The sequence below is a fragment of the Squalius cephalus genome (genome assembly GCF_949319135.1).
Source record: "Squalius cephalus genome assembly, chromosome: 25".
In the NCBI taxonomy this organism is placed as follows: domain Eukaryota; kingdom Metazoa; phylum Chordata; class Actinopteri; order Cypriniformes; family Leuciscidae; genus Squalius; species Squalius cephalus.
In genome coordinates, this window is record NC_137146.1 from 1,855,340 (window position 1) to 1,878,874 (window position 23,535).

General features: G+C 38.3%; 1 protein-coding gene across 1 annotated transcript; it reads right to left on the minus strand.

The window, feature by feature from the left end:
* Positions 1 to 8,223: 8,223 nt before the first annotated feature.
* LOC307153212 (myosin-7-like) lies at positions 8,224 to 22,246 on the minus strand. Its single transcript, XM_079862468.1, has 39 exons — positions 22,126 to 22,246; positions 22,019 to 22,051; positions 21,591 to 21,800; positions 21,368 to 21,511; positions 21,132 to 21,288; positions 21,020 to 21,047; positions 20,810 to 20,918; positions 20,370 to 20,462; positions 20,207 to 20,270; positions 20,015 to 20,113; positions 19,395 to 19,498; positions 18,843 to 18,981; positions 18,629 to 18,747; positions 18,330 to 18,479; positions 18,058 to 18,228; positions 17,659 to 17,968; positions 17,497 to 17,573; positions 17,212 to 17,417; positions 16,246 to 16,369; positions 16,027 to 16,163; positions 15,685 to 15,940; positions 15,354 to 15,596; positions 15,097 to 15,273; positions 14,859 to 15,004; positions 14,303 to 14,393; positions 13,835 to 14,224; positions 13,624 to 13,750; positions 13,417 to 13,535; positions 13,115 to 13,311; positions 12,777 to 12,960; positions 12,492 to 12,657; positions 12,287 to 12,411; positions 11,789 to 12,097; positions 11,493 to 11,696; positions 11,097 to 11,393; positions 10,898 to 11,002; positions 10,665 to 10,760; positions 10,431 to 10,568; positions 8,224 to 8,329 (listed from the first exon to the last, which is right to left on the minus strand). Exons 3-39 carry the CDS (start codon positions 21,786 to 21,788, stop codon positions 8,309 to 8,311), a joined length of 5,820 nt encoding a protein of 1,939 aa, XP_079718594.1. The 5' UTR covers positions 21,789 to 21,800; positions 22,019 to 22,051; positions 22,126 to 22,246; the 3' UTR covers positions 8,224 to 8,308.
* Between the last annotated feature and the right edge of the window lie 1,289 nt (positions 22,247 to 23,535).

The following is a 23,535-nucleotide window of genomic DNA, read 5'->3' on the forward strand; positions in this document are numbered from 1 at the left end:
ATTCATGGCTTTCAATAGAAATTAGTGGAATTTTGCCATAAAAATCTTTAAAGGCCGTTTTCTCAAAATGAGTTTTTTCTTGCACTCCTAGTGACGATTTTCCACTTCTGTAGCACCTACATACACCAAACTTTACAGTTGTATTCCTAACTATATTGTGAAGATTTGTTCAGAGGGATTTGTTGATATATCATTCTTGGCCTGATTTATATGACATTTTATGCCTAAAAATAGGGCGGAAATCAATTTTTTAAGGCTATTGCCAGTATTTTCTGATTTACAGGGTAACAAAAGGGTATATTCATAATCCCTTCTGAACATGTCTTTACATTGAATATATCAACAAAATGCAAAAATTATTTTGAACCTTGTTTTTTTCAATGGTCAGATTCGTCACTTCAAAATATATGCAAATTAGCGCATATTTAATTAGATATAGCCTCATTAGCATATTTAACAATAAAATTACAGAAAACTTGCAATGCATTTTTTTCTCCTATTCATGTGAGTAATCAACTGGTAAAGTTTGATGGTGATATCTGTAAGTTAACAATTTTACCCTATTCACCTGTAGTGTCTCGCCTTAAACTGCAAATTAACATTTATATGCCCTAATATTTCATAAAAACAACGTTACAGTCAGGCGTTTCTGTGTGTGAATGAATGTTTCGCTTTTAGCAAACTGTATAGCTATAAAAGTCGACTGAAATATGTTGAAATAAAATGTATTTGTATAAGAAACGTATTAAACTGCAAATTAACATTTATATTTCTTATAATAAAAACGAAAGACATATGTTACAGACATATGAAAGACAACATTTCATTGATTAGTTTTGGATAGATTATAATTTTTTACTGTAAAATATCTGCCACCTCAAATAAGCTTTTGTTTGCCAAGGATTTTTCAAATCCTTAACTTTGAAATATGTATGATAAAATGTATACTTTAGTTTTTACAAAGAAAGATTACACTTGAATTGTTGTAATTGTAACCTTTTTAATAAAAAAAATACAAGGTAGATGTAAACAAACTAATAAAAGGAAAGTGACAGAAAGTGTTTTGCAAAATTTAAATCAATGTATTGTGTTATGTGAATGATTAGGCAGGATAATTTTCACATCATTTTGAAGAAAAAACTCTAGGCGATGACATCCATTAGTCAAAAGTCTTATTGACACATATTTAGAATGTGTTTTATGGCCTTATTTCAGAAACTTTAGTTTTTAGTTTTTTCTATAACCATGCATAAACATTATTCTCTCAAAAATACAAACATGTACATGCATGGTGCTCACATATGATGGTAGCCCTGTTTGTGCTATATAGAGTGAATTTACACCTTTGCCATTAATATGTTTATAAGCAACTGAAAAAAGCACAAATGTCAGGGCATGTCAGAACATCTCAAGGACCCCAAAAACACCTTAGACCCCAGAGGGTTAAACTATTTAGATTCTTGGGTGAGTTTTTGGTGATCTTCGCATGGGGGAGAAGGAGTGGGGGATGAGGGAATGAAATGTAGATTAGGATGCTTCGGAGGTGAGACTTTCATCTCGATAGTGCACAAGGGTGAGTTCAAATGTTAATTTCCAGAGAGGTCATTTGTCCTCTCAGGGCCTCAAGTAGACTGCCTGGCATTTATCTAATTTCTCAATAGGGCTGTCACTTTTGAGAGAAATCAAATTCGAACGGATATCGAATATCAAGAAATGTATTCGAATATATTCGAATATCTACGAGTAAAATGTAAAATGAAGTTAACGAACAACCTCGATCCATCAGGAAACGCCACATGGTCGCTGAATTTCACTGCGCTTCATGAAGAGTTTTTCTTTTGCGTGAAAAAGCCGTTCGCCGGAGATGTGTTAAAAGATAGGGAGTGCATTCATGATTAGGCTACCGGTATAATAATCCTCCTGGCGCCGGGTCTAAGTGAGTAATGTTCTCTTACCTTTGTTATTTGATTAACATTAATGACACTTTAAGACCAGCCGCTGCGGACAGAGACGCGATCTGACACGCGTCGCATTTTCGCACATCTCTACGTTCATTTAAGACTTTATTTAAATAATTTAAGACTGCTCTTATGAGGACACTCGACAAAACGGACATTTGGCATAATTTGTGTGTTATGGTTTGTTCAAGCCCGAAAGAGAACTCGATACTGACGCGCGTCTTTTCTGTGCGTCGTGTGTGTGTGTGTGTGTGTGTGTGTGTGTAATAGGCAGGAATTACAGCGCGGACTCTTTTGTCTTGTCGTTATCTTCCATTTTCAAAACAAGCTGGCTATTGGCTGCTATTATTCGCTTGATTTGGTCATGGGCCTACGCTACAATACGTTTAGAGCGGCCGCTACTGGATGAGATGGCAAACAATAAAATAAAAAGCAAACGGTCTAATCATAGACTGTAAAAAATGCGCAAAACATGGCACTTTAAAAACCGAATAGTTTATTTATAGTTCGGTTTCGGATATTTCACGCCATGTTCGAATGCATATTCGAATATCGAATAAAAAGTGACAGCCCTATTTCTCAAGTCTTACAGTTATTTCAGTCTTACAGTGGACACTTAAAAAATTAGCCATTTTACAGTATTTTAAAAAAAAAAACAGCAAAACACGTCGGTGCTTTTGTCGACCCCAGAGGTTTAAAAGGAATAAGAACTCGTACACTTCATGCACTTCGTACACCTATTTCCTCACTGGATTATTAAAAAGTAAAATGCTCCTTAAAATTGATTTTAGTTCAGTGTGCAGTTGTCATTTTAATTACCAACATTTTATAACTTAAAAAATAAAATTTTGCATGTATCATGATATAAAATATTTCAAACAGTACAATTTTAAACATTGTTAAAAAATTACTAAAATAAAAAATCTATATTATATCTAAATGTACTCTGACTAGTATGGGTTTTCTAAATACATTGTGCATCTGCTGCATCATGTGCCCAGGCTAAAAGCTTGACGTATAGCCCCGATACGCTTCGAAGCAATGAATGAGTCTGTTGAAGTGCTTGAAGTCTGTTGCTGTCCCTCAGAGAGCTGACCGAGGGACCATACCCTTAAAGTTGTCTTGTTTACGTGGCATTGTTTCTTTTACTTTAGCCCTGAGGACAAAGATAACCTGTTAAATTCCTTTGAGTGCCTCTGTGATAGAAGAGATCAGATAGTATGTAGGACATGTCTCATCTGTAGTCGTCCATCACTTGAATGAACTCTTACTACTGAAGTTACATGACCTATTACATGGCCTCTAATGCCTCCTCTCTGCCATGCTTGAGATATTGTTTAACCACCTTGAACTTTCAAAAGCTATAGCTACCTCTAATTTAACAATGTTATGAGTACAGAACCTATTTGTACTCCTGTAGAAGTTTGGTATCATTCTGGGCATTATTAGTGGGGTAATTTACGAGATACAACCTAGGTTCCATTAGCACCTGCACTGAGCTATCCGGCTGATATCTCTAAATAAGCTCTAACTTTAATAATGTTTAATAATGGGGGGGGGGGGGGGGACTGTTATCAAGAAATAACAGCGTTTACGCGCGTCCGGGGCGTTTAGCGCGGCGCGGTGGACGCGAATTCGACTCAGTCGCGCGTCCTACTGCAAACGAATTCTGTGTGGCTCTTATATGCAAACTGAATTATGGATGATAAGGCAGACATTTTCAATACATAGTTGAGCTAGAGGCTCCACATCACATCTGACCAGGCTCCTGCTGCATTTGCGTGGCGCGAACGTTAGTCTCAAGTCATGCGCAGTTGCGCACAAGAAAGTCAGCAATCATTGGACGTTTCAATCAAACAACAATTTAAAGAAATATTAACATACAGTAACAATCATGAAATATTTTGAATGGGACTCGAGTGGACTCGGGAATAAGTCCGAGTCCTAATATGTTCGAGTACGAGTCAATTCCGAGTCAAAATGCACACGAGTCCATGACAAGACCGAGACCATTAAAATATGGTCTCGAGACCGAGTCCGAGACCGAGTCTGAGTCTCGAGTACACAACACTGGTTTTAGTCGTTGTATAGTCCTGTGCTGTGTAGGCTAGCAGGCTAAACTACATTTGCGATAGAAAGCTAACACTATTATCGTCAAAGATAGAGACAGATACCGTGTTTACTTTGAACATGTAACAAAATGTAGTGAGACTATTTAGGGCTGCTTTTAGTATACTATACATTCTTTGTGTGATATCTACAGTTTCTAGTCGAATGATTTAACTTACTTACTTCGTGTGTTACATGTAATGTGTAGTGACATTACAAAACGCACTGTGTTTAGTTGAAGATGCAAAAAAAATCTGTGCACATTACCATACTCCCCTTCAGACTCTCTGTTCTTTAAGATTGGGTGCACCCAAAACCTTATTTTCTGTCTTTTAAAGAAAATGAAAAGCTCGTCTTCACTCACTGGATGATGATGATGAAGTGTCCATGTTTTCTCAACTGTCGGCGGGAAAGTTTTGGAATGTTGAAGCTCTCTGAACGTCACAGACATCGCAAATTCGCGTCACGGCTGATGTGAAAGGTTTTGACGCGAACTATTCGCACACGAACTATTCACTTTTTCGTTTCGGTTTTTCGTTACGCATCCGGTGTGAAAGGGCCTTAAATCATACAACATCCTGTCATATATTCTTATAATCAATAAATATTTGTATACTTATATTTAGGGATATATAAGTTTATTCTGCCTGTTTGTTTTTCTTATTAACAGGTCTTGAAGGTTAAAAAAGTGAAATTATTTGTGGCATGTTGCTAACATGATTTTAATGTTTAGCACGAGTGCCTAATTAAGTCCTTTACACTGGATTAACAGGAGATCTGGAGAACCTTCACATCCTGTCTCTTTTCCTTTAGCTGCCAGGTCCATCTCTTGCTATGACGAGGTGGAACATTCCTATCCACACTCTTCCCTGAGACGGAGGCGGTTCATTCTCAGCTGTTTAGGCCCTTTGTCGTCTCAGCTCACCAAAGGGTCAATAACTTGACCCATTGTACTTCATGACCACTGAGCAGGCTATTAATGGAGACTAAGGGGGGGGGGGGGGTCTGTTTGATTTACTTGGACAAGTGTCCAGTGGATGTCACATGATGCTTTTGCTCCTTTGTTTGAGTTGCTTGTCATTTCTTCTTTATCCATTGTTCGAGCCAGCTGGATCATGGAGACAGAGAATCAGAGAACAGGTATTCATATTTGCATGATGTACCTCTTTCTATCTATCTATCTATCTGAATTTGATTGTTTTCTATAAGAAGACATTATGTGCTTCCATTAGGCAAATTAGCATGACTTTTGACCTCTGCTCTACAAATGTTTCTTTTTGCCTCACTCTTTTGTCTCTGGTTTTTCTATCTCAGCCACACACAAACACTGTGCTCCCTGCAGCAGAAGATCCAACTCATATCTGAAGCACAGATGAAGGTAATACAAAGCAATGCTTTTTCTTTTTGAGCTTTAGTTGCTCAGTGTTATAATTGACAGGGTTTTTTTTTTAAATAACATATTTCATAAATATTGAATTAAACTTATGGTCACGTGCTCATAATATGTGAGAACCATTACAGTTTTTCTCAGTCTCTTTGACACATTTTTCAAAGTCTTAACATTTTTTAAACTGTAAGTGCAACGTCTATCAACTATCACACGTCTGCAAAATGTTGTTACTCACCCATAACATTTAAAGTCCCCCTGTGGTGAAAATAAAGTTTTTAATGTTTATGTGTTTATCTGGTGTTTTTAATTTGCTTTAAGACTAGCCATGTGTAAATTCATGAGTCAACACCATTGCTGAGTATTTTCTCCTTAAAACTGTCAATCTAAGACAGTCTCAAAAACAGATCAATGTGCAGGGTGGGCTTTAGCATATCATTAACTGCAAAGCAGGGGGTCTCAAGAGAAGCCATATTTTTCTGTTGATATGAAAAATTGTGTACATTTAGCAATATAGCGGGTGAATTATGTATATCATGTATATTACGATGTTATGATGAACTACATGCCTTTCTTTACTGACATTCTAAGTTGTTCAAAGTGTTTCTAAGGATGCTGAGTTTTAGAAGGCAGATGGCAAATGGGAACATGGTTTGTGTTACATTAGCAACACATTATTAGCTGTTTGGTAATGTAGTCAATCAAATGGCTAATCATGTTAATTACCGTTATGTGTCCGAATTTGTACGAGAATGCCAGTGCAAACTGATGAAGAGAAGAGTGACGTGGACTTTCTTCGGCTCGTTGAAGACCACCCTCGCTGCTGCATTCTGGATCAGTTGCAAAGGCTTGATAGTACATGCCGGAAGGCCCGCTAAGAGAGCATTACAATAGTCCAGTCTGGAGAGAACAAGAGCTTGGAGCAAGAGTTCTGCTCTGATAAGAAGGGTCTGATCTTAAAAGTTGATTATACATTGGTTTTGGATGTACAGTTTGTAAAAGGGCATGTTACAGTCTCATGTTGCTTAAGATAGTTTGCAAGGTGGCTGAATATTATCTTTTCCTCACAGATTTCACTGAACTCACAAATTAAACAACTGAATACAAAAAAAAACTTTTTTGGGAGTGAAATCTTGGCCGACGCTGGTCATGTGTGTGATGCTGGCCAATAGTGAGCCTACGTTCTGATGTATAACCCAGAAGCGCTGCGCTGTTACATTATGTGAGCTCACTCAGAGGCCCACACAGAAGAAAATGAATAGTGGAATAAAGTCGTTATGTTTGTTTGTTTTTGCGCACAAAAAGTATTCTCGTCGCTTGATAAACTTAAGGTTGAGCCACTGTCTTTACTAACTTTTCTGAGATGGCATATTGATTACCTAGCAGCCTATGAAGGAGTGAGACAGCTCTCAGATTTCATCAAAAATATCTTAATTTGTGTTCCGAAGATGAACGAAAGTCTTACAGGGTTGGAACAACATGAGGATGTGTAATTACTGACAGAATTTAAATTTTTGGGTGAACTAAACCTTTAATACTGTCTTTTACAAATAACGGCTAGATTTGTGTTTATTAGTTCAGTCAACAATAGCCATCCTAAATTTTGACTGGATTTGAAAATATCCCTTCATTTAATTTTTTTCAAATAAATATTTGCAGTCTTAATATAATATGTCTTCTTAACTAATCCCAAGCATGAATATTAGTTCAACTTAAATATTTTTGCTCTTCCAACATTTTATTAATTGCCGTTTTTACAGTGTAACATGAACTAATCATTTACAATGGTTTTACAGCATAGGAATATAGGCTAATTTTAATTTCTGCATATACATTTTTTCAAACTATTAACAAGTTAATGAAAATTTGTGTATTTTAATATAGCATAAACAAAGCATTTTTCCCTAAGCAATACCAGTGGAAATGTTAAAAGATTTTTGAAGCCTTCAGATGTAAATTGTGCATTCATGAATTGATGTTCAAAAATAAACCTACACTGAAAAATTAAAGGAATAAAAATTTGTGACAACTTGCCCCACCCTGCTTTACATGGACTCCTAGAAACAATGCATCATATGAGATTTAATGGTGGTGCTGCTCTCAAGTGGTGGTGACTGACTATTACAGCTCTCACATTCACAGAATTGTGGAGGTTACTTTAGGTTTAGAATTAATATATTGCCAACATAATTGATGATAAAGAGATTCTGCTGAATAGAGCTGAACTGTAATTCTTAGACTATCGATGATTGCTGCTCACAACAATAATTTATATTGCCTGTAATTCGAATGATAATTCACCATAGAGATGTAATGGTCTATGTTGGCTATTATTCTGTGGTACTTGAATTTTTTTCTGCATTTTACTGCTCTGCAAAAACTGAATAAATCTAATTTAATGGCTTTGATGGAGGCATTCTAATAGATCCATGTGTACTTTAAATCATAATGCCTTCATTTTATTTTATTCCCTGAGGATAAGCTGTGTTAAAACACACAGTGTAATGGTCAGTGGCTTACAGCTTAAGCTGCATTATGTGGTTTGTATTAGTTTGGTAAAACTGGTAAACTCCCTTTATCTTTGTATGGTTGACCCTACTTCAAATGACAATTTAAGAACATTTCTTGTTTGAATTAGTACTTAGACTAGACAGCCTAGTCTGTGGCACATAGAGTACATTCAGGCAACTGATTTACTGTTGTGTTCAGGATCATGTTGGGATATTGCAATGTCTACATTGTTAAAAAAAGACAAAAGAGGATGAGGTATTCATTTTCATGTTTGGTTTATTCTACAGAACTACAGAAGAGATTGTCACAGCAATCAATGTTTAGAGAGATCCATCTAATATTTTCACTCTTCATCAGCCCCCTTCTGTTAGGAAGAAAAAGGAAAAAAATGTTAACGGTAAGCTGATCCAGTTCAAAATGCCCTAAACTCTACACCGCTAATCAATATTGATGGTACATATATTTTTTCAATAGCCACACTTGTTAAATATCAAAATGCATTTCATAAAGTGTAGTTGTCTAAACTACTTGCTATTCATATCCTAAGGTGTATGATCCTATCGTGATTGATCCTATGTATCAATCTCTGCTGTCTTCCTTTTCTGTTGATGTTCATGCCGCAAAACCTTCATATTTCCACAAGATCAACAGCGCTCCTAACACACGAACACTTTTCAAGACATTCAACTCTCTCCTCTGTCTGTTTCGACACTGAATCATCAGATCCTTCTGTCCACCCTCTCATCACTGGGCATTAGGGCTGTCACTTTACGTTTGAAAATCGATTGCACAATCGATCAGACCAACCAATGCTAGTTTCGAAAACGAAAATAGGGAATCGATTTTAACGGTCTTCTCTCGGAGCGCGTCCAGCTCTTCACGATACGCTCGCAGCGAACGCGCGTCACACAGCAACTGCAGGTTCTGACAAATACGCATAACAGCAAATTATTCTTCTGCATAATGTTTCTCTTTTTACAACAAAACTGTGAATTCTGCCGGTATGCAGACAGTCTCATGCATACAGATACACAGATTCGGGCTACGGTCTACAATCGCCTACATAGGCGAAATTTGTTTGACATTTCTAACTGTAAACACAGCCATGTTGAAGACTGCAAGTAATGTTTTTCATTGATGTTATGGCAGTCCACTCTGCTTATTGTTTTCGAGAATGTTGCACTCCTGTTTGTCATTGTGCACGAAACTTCACGCCAATAAATCATCAGGAATATTTGCTGACTTGTGCGCGTCTCAAGCGCCGTCTTTACGTTCATCAATCCCTGTTAGTTGTCTGTGGATTTGTCCATATTTGGCGTTTAAAATGGAAACGTCTTTAGACATGGAAAATCATTTTTACAATCGATTCAATGAACACGTATGTCTCAAAAATCTAACAGGATTTTTTCACAAAAGTGACAGCCCTACTGGGCATCACAGAAACTCCTCTCCACTGGTTTAAATCCTATCTCACGGGTAGGTCCTTCAGGGTCGCATGGAGAGGCAAGGTATCCAAAGCACATCAACTGACCACAAGGGTTTCTCAGGGTTCAGTTCTTGGACAAAGACAGCGCGATCATGCAGGTTTGCACTGCACAACATCAGTAAGATCAGGCCTTTCCTAACTGAGCATGCAACACAACTTCTCGTACAGGCCCTGGTCATTTCTAGGCTTGATTTCTGCAGTGCTCTTCTGGCAGGACTTCCATCATGTGCAACTAAACCTCTACAAATGATTCAGAATGCTGCAGCTCATCTTGTCTTCAAAGAGCACAAAAGGGCCCATGTCACTCATCTCTTCATCTCTGCACTGGCTACCACTCGCTGCTCACATCAAATTCAAGGCATTGATGCTTGCTTACAGATCTACCACAGGCTCAGCTCCCTCCTACTTTCACTAGCTCCTACGAGTCTACATCCCTACCAAAAGCCTACGATTGGTCAATGAGCGACGGCTCGTGGTACCATCACAGAGAACCTAAAAATTGGTCTCCAGAACATTCTCATTCACGGTTCCTTGCTGGTGGAATGATCTCCCCGCCTTCATCCGGAATGCAGAATCCCTGACAACATTCAAAAGACAGCTGAAAACTCATATCTTCCATGAGCACTTAACCTCTTTAAAAAAAAAAACTTTCCTTTCCTTTAATCATCCCTAGTCTGGTTTATGCTACTCTGAGCAATGCCTGAGCTTTGTATTTTGAGAAGTTCTTGCATTGTTTTTTCCTCTTCATGATGACTCGCTTGCTTTAGTCCTCATTTGTAAGTCGCTTTGGACAAAGGCATCTGCTTAATGACTAAGTGACTATGTAAATGTAAAGTCACTAAAAAGTGCCGATCTAGAGTTGACCTATCAAGTTGACTCAACTGTGACTATTTACTTGTGGTTTTTCTGAGTTTTTTTTTTTTTTTTTGTGTGTGTGTGTGTGTGACCAAAATCACTTGTTTTAAGTGCCTACTCTTACTTTATTGGATCCTGTATCACGAGTCTTGGCTCTCAGCTTGTTGACCTGAGATTCAGCAATATCAGCCCTCTCCTCTGCCTCATCCAGCTCATGCTGTATCTTACGGAACTTGCCCAGATTGGAATTGGATTGTTCTTCCTAAAGATTACACACAACAGCATTTGTGAAAATCAAAAGATGCAATTACTACAAAAGTCGTATAATGTGATGGCACCAGTGGGGGAAAATACTCACCGCAACCTCAGAAGCTCTCTTGTAGGATTTGACCTTCAGCTGGAGTTTGTCCACCAGATCCTGCAGGCGAGCCAGATTCTTTCGGTCTTCCTCAGTCTATGCAAAGCAAAAAATGTTTTTAGTATATGCAATATACATTTAAATACTGTAAGACAGCACTTTATGTATTTTCAAAAAATAACATGATCAAATCAACCAGGGGCAAAATTGTTAGTAGGCAACATTTTTCCTACCTGGTAGGTGAGCTCCTTGATGCGTCTTTCATATTTACGAATCCCCTTGACCGAGTCACTGGACTTTCTCTGTTCTATCTCCACCTCACTTTCCAGCTCTCTCACCTAACAGATGTGTAACAATTTTAGTATAAAATTTTCAAATCTTAGAACAAATATTTTTACAGAAAACACTGTATACTTGTTTCTAAAAACTTACTCTGGATTCCAGTTTCTGGACCTGCTTCTTGCCTCCCTTCATGGCGATCTGCTCAGCCTCATCCAGACGGTGCTGCAGGTCCTTGATGGTCTGCTCCATGTTCTTCTTCATGCGCTCCAGATGAGCACTGGTGTCCTGCTCCTTCTTCAGCTCCTCTGCCATCATGGCAGCATCAGTGATGGCCTTCTTGGCTTTTTCCTCAGCATTCCTGCACTCCTGCACTGCCTCCTCAACCTCAGTCTGAAGCTGAGTATTATCTCCCTCCAGCTTCTTCTTCTGATTCAGCAGGCTGGTGTTCTGAACATGGACAATATTGACATTCATGTAGTCTCTAGTTAATATTGATACTAAGAATGGGTTTAAAGGTTTCATTTGTCTAATGCAGATGTGTCATACCTGAGAATGCAGGAGCTGAACTCTCTCACTGACATCCAGCAGTTCCTGCTCAGCCAGTTTCCTTACTCTGTCAGTTTGTTCCACCATGGATCTCAGCTCATCCAGTTCAGCCTGCAGCAGATTGTTGCGTCTCTCCACAATGGCGAAGTTCTCTTTGAGATCATCATTACCACGAAGAGCATCATCTAGTTGCAGTTGGGCATCCTATAAAGTACAAATTACAAATAATAAGACTGAAGAACTATGTTGCATTTCACCTAAGCATCATAGAATCTTGATTTGAAGATTCGTCATACTTTGATATGTCCATGAAGACCCTTGAGTTGCTTCTGGGCTTCTGATGCCTGTCTGTTAGCCTGGCTGAGCTGAATCTCCATCTCATTGAGGTCTCCCTCCATCTTCTTCTTCAGCCTGAGAGCTTCATTCCTGCTGCGAGACTCTGATTCCAGTGAGCTTTGCAGGGTATCCACCATTCTCTGCTGGTTCCTCTTGGTCTGCTCCATCTCTTCATCTTTCTCTGTCAGCTTACGTTCAATATCAGCTTTGACCTGATTGAACTCCAGCTGAGCTCTAAGTATCTTGCCTTCCTCATGTTCAAGGGAACCCTATGAAGAGTAAAATGGGTGTTTGTTATAATTGAGATTTAAAGTTTTTGTTTAGCCCTGTGTTGTGGGGTGGGAAGTGACCTCCCTTAAAATAATCTGGAATGATCAATTGCTTTAAACAACAGCTTGATTTAAATCAAAGAGTTGTCCAATGAATAAGAACTTTGGGGAAAATGGTTGTTCTTTTACCTCAGCCTCTTCAAGAGCAGTTTGTGTCTCTTGTTTCTCCTGCTCCAGTTGTTTTCGTAGTTTCTCCAGCTCATGAATATTCTTCCCACTCTCACCAAGTTGCTCAGTGAGGTCAGAAATTTCCTCTGTGCAATAGAAATAACACATAAGCTCACAAATACAAGCAGTTAAAGTAATAATTTGGAGTTGTAAAAACCACTCTTACCTTGGAGATTCTTGTTCTCCCTCTTCATGCTCTCCAGGTGGTCCAGTGACTCCTCATATGAGTTTTTCAATTTAAAGAGTTCAGTGCTCAGAGATCTAGCTTCTTTTTGGGCACTTTCCAGTTCAGTTTGGGTCTCCTCATACTTCTGCTTCCACTCAGCCAGGACCTGGTTAAATTTAACAAGGCCAAATGGTCAATGAGAACAGTGCAGATGGCTGGTATTTCGTTTTGTAAATAAATGGCACATTTTTTCAGCTAATGACAAAATGTACTTTCTCTCCTTACTTTATCAAAGTTTCTTTGCTTCTTGTCCAGAGCAGCAGCAGCAGCATTGGATCTCTCCACATCCACCATGAGATCTTCAATCTCATTCTGCAGCCTGTGCTTGGTCTTCTCCAGAGAGGAGCATTTAGCATTAACAGCTTCCACAGCTTCTTCTGCATCTTGCAGACGCTGAGTCAGTTTCTTCCTGTAATAATCAAAATACAAAATATTGTACACATCAGAAGCATCATTCATTAAACTGTATTTAAATGTGTTTATAGGCCACAAACTATAGCAGAAATTTTAGAAAAGTGTCTAATTACTAAAGACAAAACTTTTAAATGTTGTTTGTTTCTTACTTTGCTTCCTCCAGCTCCTCAGTCCTCTGGATGGCATCAGTTTCATACTTGGTTCTCCACTGAGCCACTTCAGAGTTTGCCTTGGACATACCACGCTGCAGCTCAGCCTTGGCTTCTTGCTCCTCCTCATATTGCTCCCTCAGCAGATCAGCATCATGACGAGCAGACTGAACTGCATGGGCCAGGGCATTCTTAGCCTAAAGACCAACAAAAACAAACAAATATTTGCGGCCAGTTTATTACAATAGTGAATTTGTATGTCTTTAGCAAACATTTTAGACATTGAAGGGGATTTTGAAAACCTTGATTTCTTCTTCGAGCTGTCTCTTGAGGTCTTCAATTTGCTGAGTGTTGGATTGTTTGCCTCTGGTTAACTGAGTCACCAGGGAGTCTTTCTCCTCAAACTGTCTGGCAAGTTCACCTAAAATATAATATAAAAAAATATTGAGTTTTTTGCAATTATCATTGTGGTACAGTTGGTGTAACGTAACAATATTTAGTGTTCTTACCATTTTCAGTTTGCAGCTTGGCTTTTTGCATGGTGAAATCATTGATTGTGCGCTGACCTTCCTCAGCCTTGGTTCTGTACTCACTCATCTGGTCTTCCAGTGTTCTGCACATTTTCTCCAGGTTTGTCTTGAGGATAAATTATATCGTAGTTGATTGCTTTCTTTGACAACACATCATTTATAGTCTCTAAGCATAATTTCTCTCACTCACCTTCGCCTTTGCAAGCTGCTCCATGTTGGAGACCACATCGTCCAGTTCCAGTCTGAGTTCACTCTTCTCTTTCTCCAGCTTCTGCTTCACTCTCTGGAGGTTGTCAATCTGCTCTCCCAGATCAGCCACACTGTCTGCATGTTTCTTCCTCAGTGTAGCCGCAGTGGCCTCATGTTGCAGAGTGGACTCTTCAAGGTCTCTGCGCAGTTTCTGGAACTCAGCTTCACGTTTCTTGTTCATCTCAATCTGGGCAGCAGTGGCTCCACCAGCCTCCTCCAACCTCTCACTGATGTCCTCCAGTTCTCGGGACAGATCAGCTCTCTGTTTCTCAACTTTAGCACGAGCTGCTCTCTCAGCCTCCAGCTCTTCCTCAAGCTCTTCAATTCGGGCCTGGTAATGTGCATAAATTCCAAATTAAGATTAAAATTCCTAACTAATCTATCTTATTAAGACATATATAAAGTTTACCTGCAACTCTTTCAGTTTTTTCTGGAGTTGGGACTCCAAAGCTTGTCCATCTTCAATCTTGCTATTGAGCTGGCTTATTTCAAAGTCTTTTCTGCCAAGTAAACAGGATGACACATGAATGGTTACATGCATAATCAAATTAAAATATCAGGTAACACTTTACAATAGGATTCCATTAGTTAACGTTAGATAATGAATTGAACAACATTAACTAACAATGAACAATACATGTGTTACAGTATTTATTAAACTTTGTTAACAATAATTATTATAATAATTCTTAATAAAAAATAAACTTGTCATTGTTGGTTTGTTATTAGCTCAGGCCCATTTAATAAAATTAACAGTAATAACAGTATAAACATTTATTTTAATAATGTTACTACATGTTTATATTTACATAAACTAAAATTAATAAATGCTTAGAAATATTTTTCATTATTAATTTGTTAAATTGTGTAGTTATCTAAAGTCAAATGGAACCTTAATGTAAAGTGTTACCAAATATTTTTTAATATTAAAATGTTATTTATTTTTTAAATATAAAATATATTACTTCTTTAGCCGCTCTTCCGCCTGCTGCTTATCATTTTCCAAATCCATCACACTCTCTTGAGTCAACTTCAAGTCACCCTCAAGCTTTCTTTTAGCTCTCTCAAGATCCATGCGAATTTTCTTTTCTTGTTCCAGAGAACCTTCAAGCTAAATTTCATCCAAGGAATTTAAAAATAATTATGCAATTTTTTAAGAAAGCTTCTCATTTTAATTATAGTGTTATTTTTTATGACTCTTACATCATCCACTTGTTGCTCCAGTTTGGTTTTGGCTTTGGTGAGTGTGTTGACTTTGTCTTCCTCACTCTGGAGGTCATCCAGCGTTTGCTGATGGGCCTCCTGAAGAGCTTTCTTCTCCTTGGTCAGCTTAGCGATGATCTCATCCAAAGCTGCCATCTCTTCTGTCAGGTTTTTAACCTGTAAAAATGTGTCATTGTATCAACAGACTCTTAACACACCATTCTAGCATCAATAACAGGTTCAGTGTTGAAACTGACCTTGTTTTCAGTGGCATGTTTCTCTTTCTCCACTTTGGCCAGAGTGAGCTCAAGATCATCAATGTCCTTCTTGAGCTCAGAGCATTCATCCTCCAGCTTTCGTTTCTTTGCAGTCAGCTCAGCATTCATTTCATCTTCATCCTCCAGTCTCTCAGTCATTTCTTTGACTTTGGCCTCAAGCTGGATCTTGCTCTTGATCAGACCCTCACATCTCTCCTCAGCATCTGCAAGATTATCTTGCTCCTATCAACAAAAAAATTTAAAACTTGTTTTGTTTTCTGACTTGTTTGAAATGTGAAAAGTGCAGAGTTGTAGTCCCATGTGAACTTACAGACTGTGCTAAAAGCTGCAGGTCGTTCTTTTCTTGGAGAAGAGAAACCATCTTTTCCTCAAGCTCCTTTCTGCGGGCTTCAGATTTGGCATAAGCCTCCTTCAACTTAGTGAATTCCTCCTTCATGTTGGCCATTTCTTTCTCGGACTCTGCACTTTTCAGCAGAGGCTTGATCTTGAAGTAGAGCTTCATCCAGGGCCAATTCTTGACACCCATGAAAGCACGTACATTCCACTGGATCACCAACAGTGCATCTCTGTGGATATTAAATAAGATTGTTCAGTCTTGCATTTTAAATGTAACTTGGAGAATATGTTAAAGATTGAAAAGCTAAAATCTAACCTTCTTTCCACAATTTTCTGGAACTCATCTCTTGATAGAAAACCACGAGACATGGACTGAATTCCAGTTATAATAAGTGCAAGGCGGTCATCTCGCATCTCTTCAAGACCACCCAGAAGACCAGCCTTAAAAAAGACCTGAATAGTAAAGAATTTTGGGTCAAAAAGGATGACAGTAGAAAAGTGGCCTTGGAAAAAGTTAATGTTAATATAAAAATACCTTAGTATGTCCTAACTTGTACTGTTCGTGATCGATGTCCAGAGAGCCCAGAAGTTTTTCTGCACCCTTCTTGTTATCAATGAACTGTCCCTCGGGGATAGCAGCAGGATTTAGGATGCGGTATCTACACAGAAAACAATACACATTAACTATTGTTTTATATGTATTTATTTTTTAGCAAATACTTAATTGTGCAAACAGAGTGTTGAAACTTGCAATAACTTGCATACAATAAAATGTATACATAATGTTATTTTGTAAGACATTAAAGCCATTTTGTTTCATACCAGCTTCCAGAAGAGATCAGATGTGTTCCAACAGTAGTCATATTCAAATCTGGACTCAAAATACATCTGTTTAGCTCTGCATTTAGTGAATGAGCACTGTGCCACTGTACGTCCGACTGATGCATTTTATGTTATATATGTATCATCTTTTTATTCTTATAATTCTTTTTTATAACTGTAAACTTTTAATTATCCTTGTTTTTATTTTTGGTTAAGATTTTTATTTTTGGTTAGGGCTGTCTGGTTTGAAGTGTTGAGAAAATTGGGAAGAGAGACAGTGAGTTTATGCACGCACTCAGACGTGAGTGTGGGAGACCAGGTTCTTGGATGCAGGCTGGTGTATTACCAAAATCAGATGGTTGGTGATAACTCCACTCCGTTAAGGGGTCGGAGGTACACTGGAACCCATTAGAGGCAGAACGTGTTAGAATACTCCACCCTATTGATGGGTAGGAGGGTCACTAGGAAGCAGGGAGTTGCTATTAGTGTGTCTCGCGAACCGAAGATCTCTGACTCTTCCATTTAGACAGGGGAGCCCAAAATTTAGTGATTCAGGCATGATATTTTCTGATTATTTTAATTCCTTTTCTATGTAAAGCACTTTGAATTACCATTGTGTATGAAATGTCCTATATAAATAAACTTGCCTTGCCTTGCCTTGCCTTGCCTTCATACTAACCGTTGTTTGAAATCTCCATACAGGATCCTGTTGGGGAATCCCTTTCTGCAGATCCTGATGCCCTCCAGCACACCGTTACAGCGCAGCTGGTGCATGACCAGAGGATTCTCCATTGCCCCAGGAGTCTTGCTCTCATTGGGGATGATGCAGCGCACAAAGTGAGGGTGAGTTGACCTCAAGTTGGTCATCAGCTTATTCAAGTTCTCCTGTTGGTAGATCACAGAGGATTTAGATTAATATGCAATAAAACCTTGTGAGACAATATAGTGTTATAATATTCCTTACCCTATGAAGGGCTGACACCGTCTGGAAGGAAGAACCCTTCTTTTTGCTACCTTTGGCAGCCTTTCCTCCTTCCGCAGCTGTGAAAAAAATTATTTTTGTTACTATTAAACTGTAAAAATAGTGCTTATTATATTTTCATATCACAAGTCAGTGTGTGCTTACCTGAGTCATCAGTAGCGAAATTAGCAAACAGAACAGGCAACAACTTAAGAGTTGACTTCTGGAAAAACCCTACAACCGTCTCATTGAGAGGGTCCTTGTTCTTCACCAGCCAGTTTGAAATGTTGTAGTCCACAGTGCCAGCATAGTGAACAAGGCCAAAATGGGCCTCTGGTCCACCTTTGATCATCCTAGGCTTCTGGAAGTTTGGATTTTTCCCCATATGGTTGTCATAAAGCTTAGCTTTAAATGTTGCATCACTGGCTTTGGGGAACATGCACTCCTCTTCAAGGATGGACATGATACCCATGGGCTACAATGACAGAGTTAACAAGAGTAAAGACTGAAAAATATGATTTTTACCCTCACAGTATAATTAATATCAACATAGTATTCACCCACCTTTTCAATAAGCTCAATACATGCTGCCAAGTCCATGCCGAAGTCAATAAACACCCACTCAATGCCCTCCTTCTTGTATTCCTCTTGCTCCAGCACAAACATGTGGTGGTTAAAGAACTGTTGCAACTTCTCATTAGTGAAGTTGATGCACAGCTGCTCAAAGGTGTTGGACTGCAGGTGGAATATATTATAAAATCACAATGGTCAAACAGGTTGCACTTCTTGTTGAATTTGTTCTAGAATAAAAAAAAAATCAGTTGATTTCAGCTTACATCAAAGATCTCAAATCCAGCAATGTCCAGCACACCAATGAAGTACTGGCGAGGCTGTTTGGTGGCCAGGGATTGGTTGATTCTCACAACCATCCATAGGAACATCTTCTCGTACACTGACTTTGCCAGAGCACCAATAGAGTAGTACACCTAATAAAGAAATTATTGAATTTTGCAGAATTCGACACATTGCAAACTAAAGAGCGATTTTTCAGAGATATTAAAGTTTTTGTTTGTATGTCTTCGAAAGTGAACCTATGATGCTGAAAACTCATTAGATTATTATTTTCATTCATTACCTGCTGGACATTCTGTCCCTTGGTGACCCACTCATTTCCTACTTTGACTCTTGGGTGGCACAAACCCTTGATCAAGTCAGCTGAATTTAGGCCCATCAGATATGAAATTTTGTCAGCATCTACATGTTAAATAAGAATACAGAGCTAAGAATATATATACAACATGTCTTAGACTTTTTTCCTTTATGAAGCTGAGATTCCAAGTTATACTGACCCTCAGTCCCATCAGCCTCGGCCTGTTCCTCTCTTTGCTTCTGTTTGAACTTCATGTTGCCAAAGTGCATGACGGAACCAGTCAGCTTGTAGATGCTGTTCTGCTCTTCTTGGGTGAAGCCCAACACATCGAACGCTTCCTACAGCAAATGTACAGAGCATGTAACATTTTATGGCAAATGTTTCATATTCTTCTTTTTGGCAAGTACATTAGAAGTCTTTCTTTTTAAAGAATAGACTGGCCAAGAGAATCAGTTATTCTATTTCAAGTCATTCTATACCTGTATGACTTAATTTCTTCTGTGGAAGACAAAATGAAAAACAAAGGTTATTTTCCTCACACAATCACATGGCTTCAGAAAAGCAAGTTGTGTGGATCTTTGATGGTGCTTTTTCATACTTATTGACAGCACCTGATCATTATATGCTTTTATTGTATGGAAACTAGTCAAGACATTATCAGTTGGTGTTCCACAGCAGAAACGCAGTCATACGGGTTGTCAAAAGTGTTTTTCTTGTATTGTAAGCGGCCTATGTTTTAACAAACACCCACATCAGTGGCTACCAGCTCGTCACCGTCATCAATAGATGCCACTGTTGTTTCTCCTTGGGAGATGAAAGCGTAGTCATAGGGGTTGTTAGTGATGAGCAGCATTTCTAAGGAGAAATGGGAACATAGATCAGAAAAGACTCTTCTAATTAGAGATGACAATGTTAAAGGCACACTATGCAGTTTCCGTTTTTCTCAAACAGTGACCACTAGATTTGCTGTGGAGTACTTGTATTTAACGTTACTGTCGTAAATACCACTCAGGCAGAGCCGTCTCTGCACTCTTCCGACCGCGCTTTCTTCATTTTCTTCGTCGACTCTGCCATGATTCACGTCTGAAATGTGTGCTAGTGTTTTCCATAGAGACTGCTTCATATGTTCTTGATGTAAGTGTAGTCGTGCCGTAAAGCAAATCGTGATTCTCGTGAGATTTGGCGGGGCGCCACCTCTCAAACTTGCATTACTGGTTTTGCCAGCGGCATAAACCCGCCCCCTCCCCCTTTGCTATCGGGATGATTCGCCCTACTATGAGTTTGTTTACTATCAAAATGATTTCGAAGCTGTTATATTAAGGTACAAATCTTGCATAGTGTGCCTTTAATAGATATGATGGGTAATTTTACCCAGCAGTTCTGGTCTTTTCTGGGACAGAATCTGATAGAAGATGTGGTAGTCTCTCTCAGCCTTGAGCTGAAAAGTTACACGAGACTTCTCCAGCAGATCTAAATTAATTGATAAATGAATAGATGAATATCAAAACAGTTACACATTTGATCTATGTGTGATTTGTTGGAATGATGTTGGGAAGTACTTACAAGTCTCAATGTCAGCAGAAGCTAACTTTCCACTGTGGCCAAAATGGATACGGATAAATTTACCCTGTAAATAAAGCAATGTATGATATAATACATAACATGCTCATATAATATATCATGGAAACCAATATAGAATAATAACACCAATGTAAGCCCCACTTACAAATCTGGAGGAGTTGTCATTTCTTATGGTTTTGGCGTTACCAAAAGCCTCGAGAGCAGGATTACACTGGATGATTTGATCCTCCAGAGTACCCTGAGAATCATATTTTAACAATAGGTTTGAAAAACGTTTGATGTACCTTCTTTTCAGTTAACAGCCATGCATATTTTCAGATGTTATGTAGTCTTGTAATAATAATAATAATGATCCATAGAGGACCTAAGTCACTGTAGAAAACTAATTGGGAAAACAAAAATGTTTTTTGTTCACGTGTTAATGCATTGCAATATGGCAAGTAAGGGAGTATCAAATTATGACAATTTGTGGCTTTAATATCTAATAAACGAAGACCATTAATTTAGTAATTATTTTTGTATGCTATATTATATGGAAGGTGTGTTCATTCATCCATAATAACCCATTTTTTGGAAATGAAGCACCTTTTTCTCCATTGATGGATCCTTCTTGCCAGGCGATGCTGCTGCAATGCTTGCAAAGTACTGGATTACTTTTTTAGTGTTCACAGTCTTTCCAGCACCGGATTCTCCACTTAAAATAAAAACAGTTAATTAAATGGCTGATAAAATGCAGCATAGAAAATATTGGTATAAGGAGGAGTACTTTGGTACATCATAAAATGTATTACATACGTGATCAGGACAGACTGGTTTTCTCTGTCTGTGAGAAAATAAAACATAAGAAACTTAGCATTTGAAATTGCATTAGAAATCAACACAAAATGACTGCAAGTCAGATCATCACCTGACAGCATGTACTGGTAGGCATTGTCTGAGATGGAGAAGATGTGTGGAGGGGCCTCATTTCGTTTCTTTCCTCTATAGGCATTGACGACTTCCTGGTTGTACACTGGCAAAAACTTGTAGGGGTTCACAGTGACACAGAAGAGCCCAGAGTAGGTCTGTAAGAGATTCACAGAAGGTTTAGATCTGCTCATGCAAGATAAAGAGAATGCGTGAGTGTTTTAAGACTCGACTCACATAGATCATCCAGGCTGCGTAACGCTCTTTGAGGTTAAACAGCACAGCGGGCTCATGCAGGAAGGTGAACATCACCATGTCCTCAATTTTATCAAACTTTGGTGGGTTCTGGGGGTGAACATCAATCTCCTTCACAGTTACTGTCTGTGGATAACAAAAATGTTTTGACAGTCACTCTCTACTTCTGTATACAATCTACAACAATGCAGAGATTAGATCTTACCTTCCCGAATTCAGTGTCAGCAGTGACTTTGCCACCGTCTCTACTGGTGATGGTGGCTTTGACGAACTCAACCACAGGGTCGGTCACAAAGCATTCTTTCTTCATGTCGAAGGGGCGAGTTTGGGCCTCCAGACGCTCCTTGTCTGACTTTCGTAAGAACGGGGCAGCTGCCCCGAACTCTGACATCACATCCACCATCTTTCAATCAGACTGAGGCATAGATGACAAAATTCTTAGAACTTGTAAAACTTGTTTACAATTAAATAAAATTTAATTATTTATAAATATACAGTATTTTTAATTATTTATTGGTCTTTCAACAGAAATTATTGCATTCAAAAAGAAAATATTGCATAAAACATACATATACTATAACATACAATATACTATATACACATTGTGTTGACCTTTATAAAAGCATGCCTTACCAGATTAAATCCAAACCCAAGAAAGTCCAAGTCCTTTCAATAAAAAAGAAACATAATTAATGAGAAGTCCTCATGAACAATTTAATCTAAATTATGTGTGCTCTTACCTTTAGATGTCACAATGATGTGAGCTTGCAATATTGTGCTGTAACTTATCTCTTTATATAGAGGCACAATGAGTGTGACGTTGACCATCTGTATATGGTCCGGCTCACTTGTGTGTGTAGCTCTTTTTGGGTGCCTGAAAAAATCTTTGTGTGAGTCACAGTAGTTTGGCATGTGGAAATGGTAATGCAACACGATCAGAAAGGATCTTAATCACAATGGTGCTATTTTTGTCCCATATGTATATCTCCTTTTTAAAGATATCAGATCTTTACTAAAGTTTTTTATACTGAAATGTACACTTCTACTTTCATATTTTATAGTTAGTTTTATAGGCCAAATTCACAACATTTTCACTACACAATTTTTTTATGCAACAGTTACACTACAACAGTTTTTTATGTATGTAAAGCATTATAGAGTTAGAGACTCTTGTATGTATTGTATGTATGTAGTTGAACATTCACACAATCCTTTTTTAATAAAATTGCTTAATTGACAGTTAGATTCCAGCAATAATGCACTATGATGCTTTTCTTAAACTGTGTCATTTTCTGTCCTTAAAGAGAGACAGGCATGCACTGGGAATTTCACAGGTTTATCTTTGTGCTCACGGATCAAGACAAGGTAACAATGCTTCACGAACAAAACGGCTGTCATGGAACAATAAAATTGTCAGTAGACAGCTGTAATGGCAACAATGAATATCTGCACTTGCGACCTTTTGTTCTCGCCTAATGCAGAGATAGCTGCAACTCTTGCTTGTTCTTGTTTGTTCCTATGACCTTTCTTGACTTCCCAAAGCTATATCCATCATGTGTTTTACAAGTTCATTAGCAGTAATTCAAAAAACAGCTTCATTCATGTTCATCCATGTTCAAACCCATTCTTTCTTCAAAAACATTTTCCAGCTCTACAAAGATTTCCAAAACAAATGCATGAATAGGATTCTGTAAGATACAAAATCTAATTTGTATGTTTACGGAAGTTAATATATTTCGAATACATTAGAGCAGTGTTACTTGTTCTGTGCATCAATTAACACGAAAATTCTTATAATTATTCCTTCTTAACAGATAGAACATGGCAAGCAGGTCAAACTAATCGCCTTAGCCCCAGATCTGTTTCTATACAGCTCTACAGCGTTTATTTGTTGTTGAGCCGTGTGAGCCATCACTCAAGACCTTTTGTGAGGTTTCTGGCCAGCCTTGACCTCTCGTCCCTCATTTATTCTGCACCCTCTCAACAAGCACCTTACTTAGTCTTAGCACTTGGGCAATCTATTCTAGCCCCCTCATCCTTTACAGAGCCTCATTCTCAGCTGTCTTTTTACCCTTGTTTATTAAAACTCAGGAGGAAGAATGGAAGAAATGGGGGCAACCTTATGTCTAATAAAGTTTGTAATTGGAGCT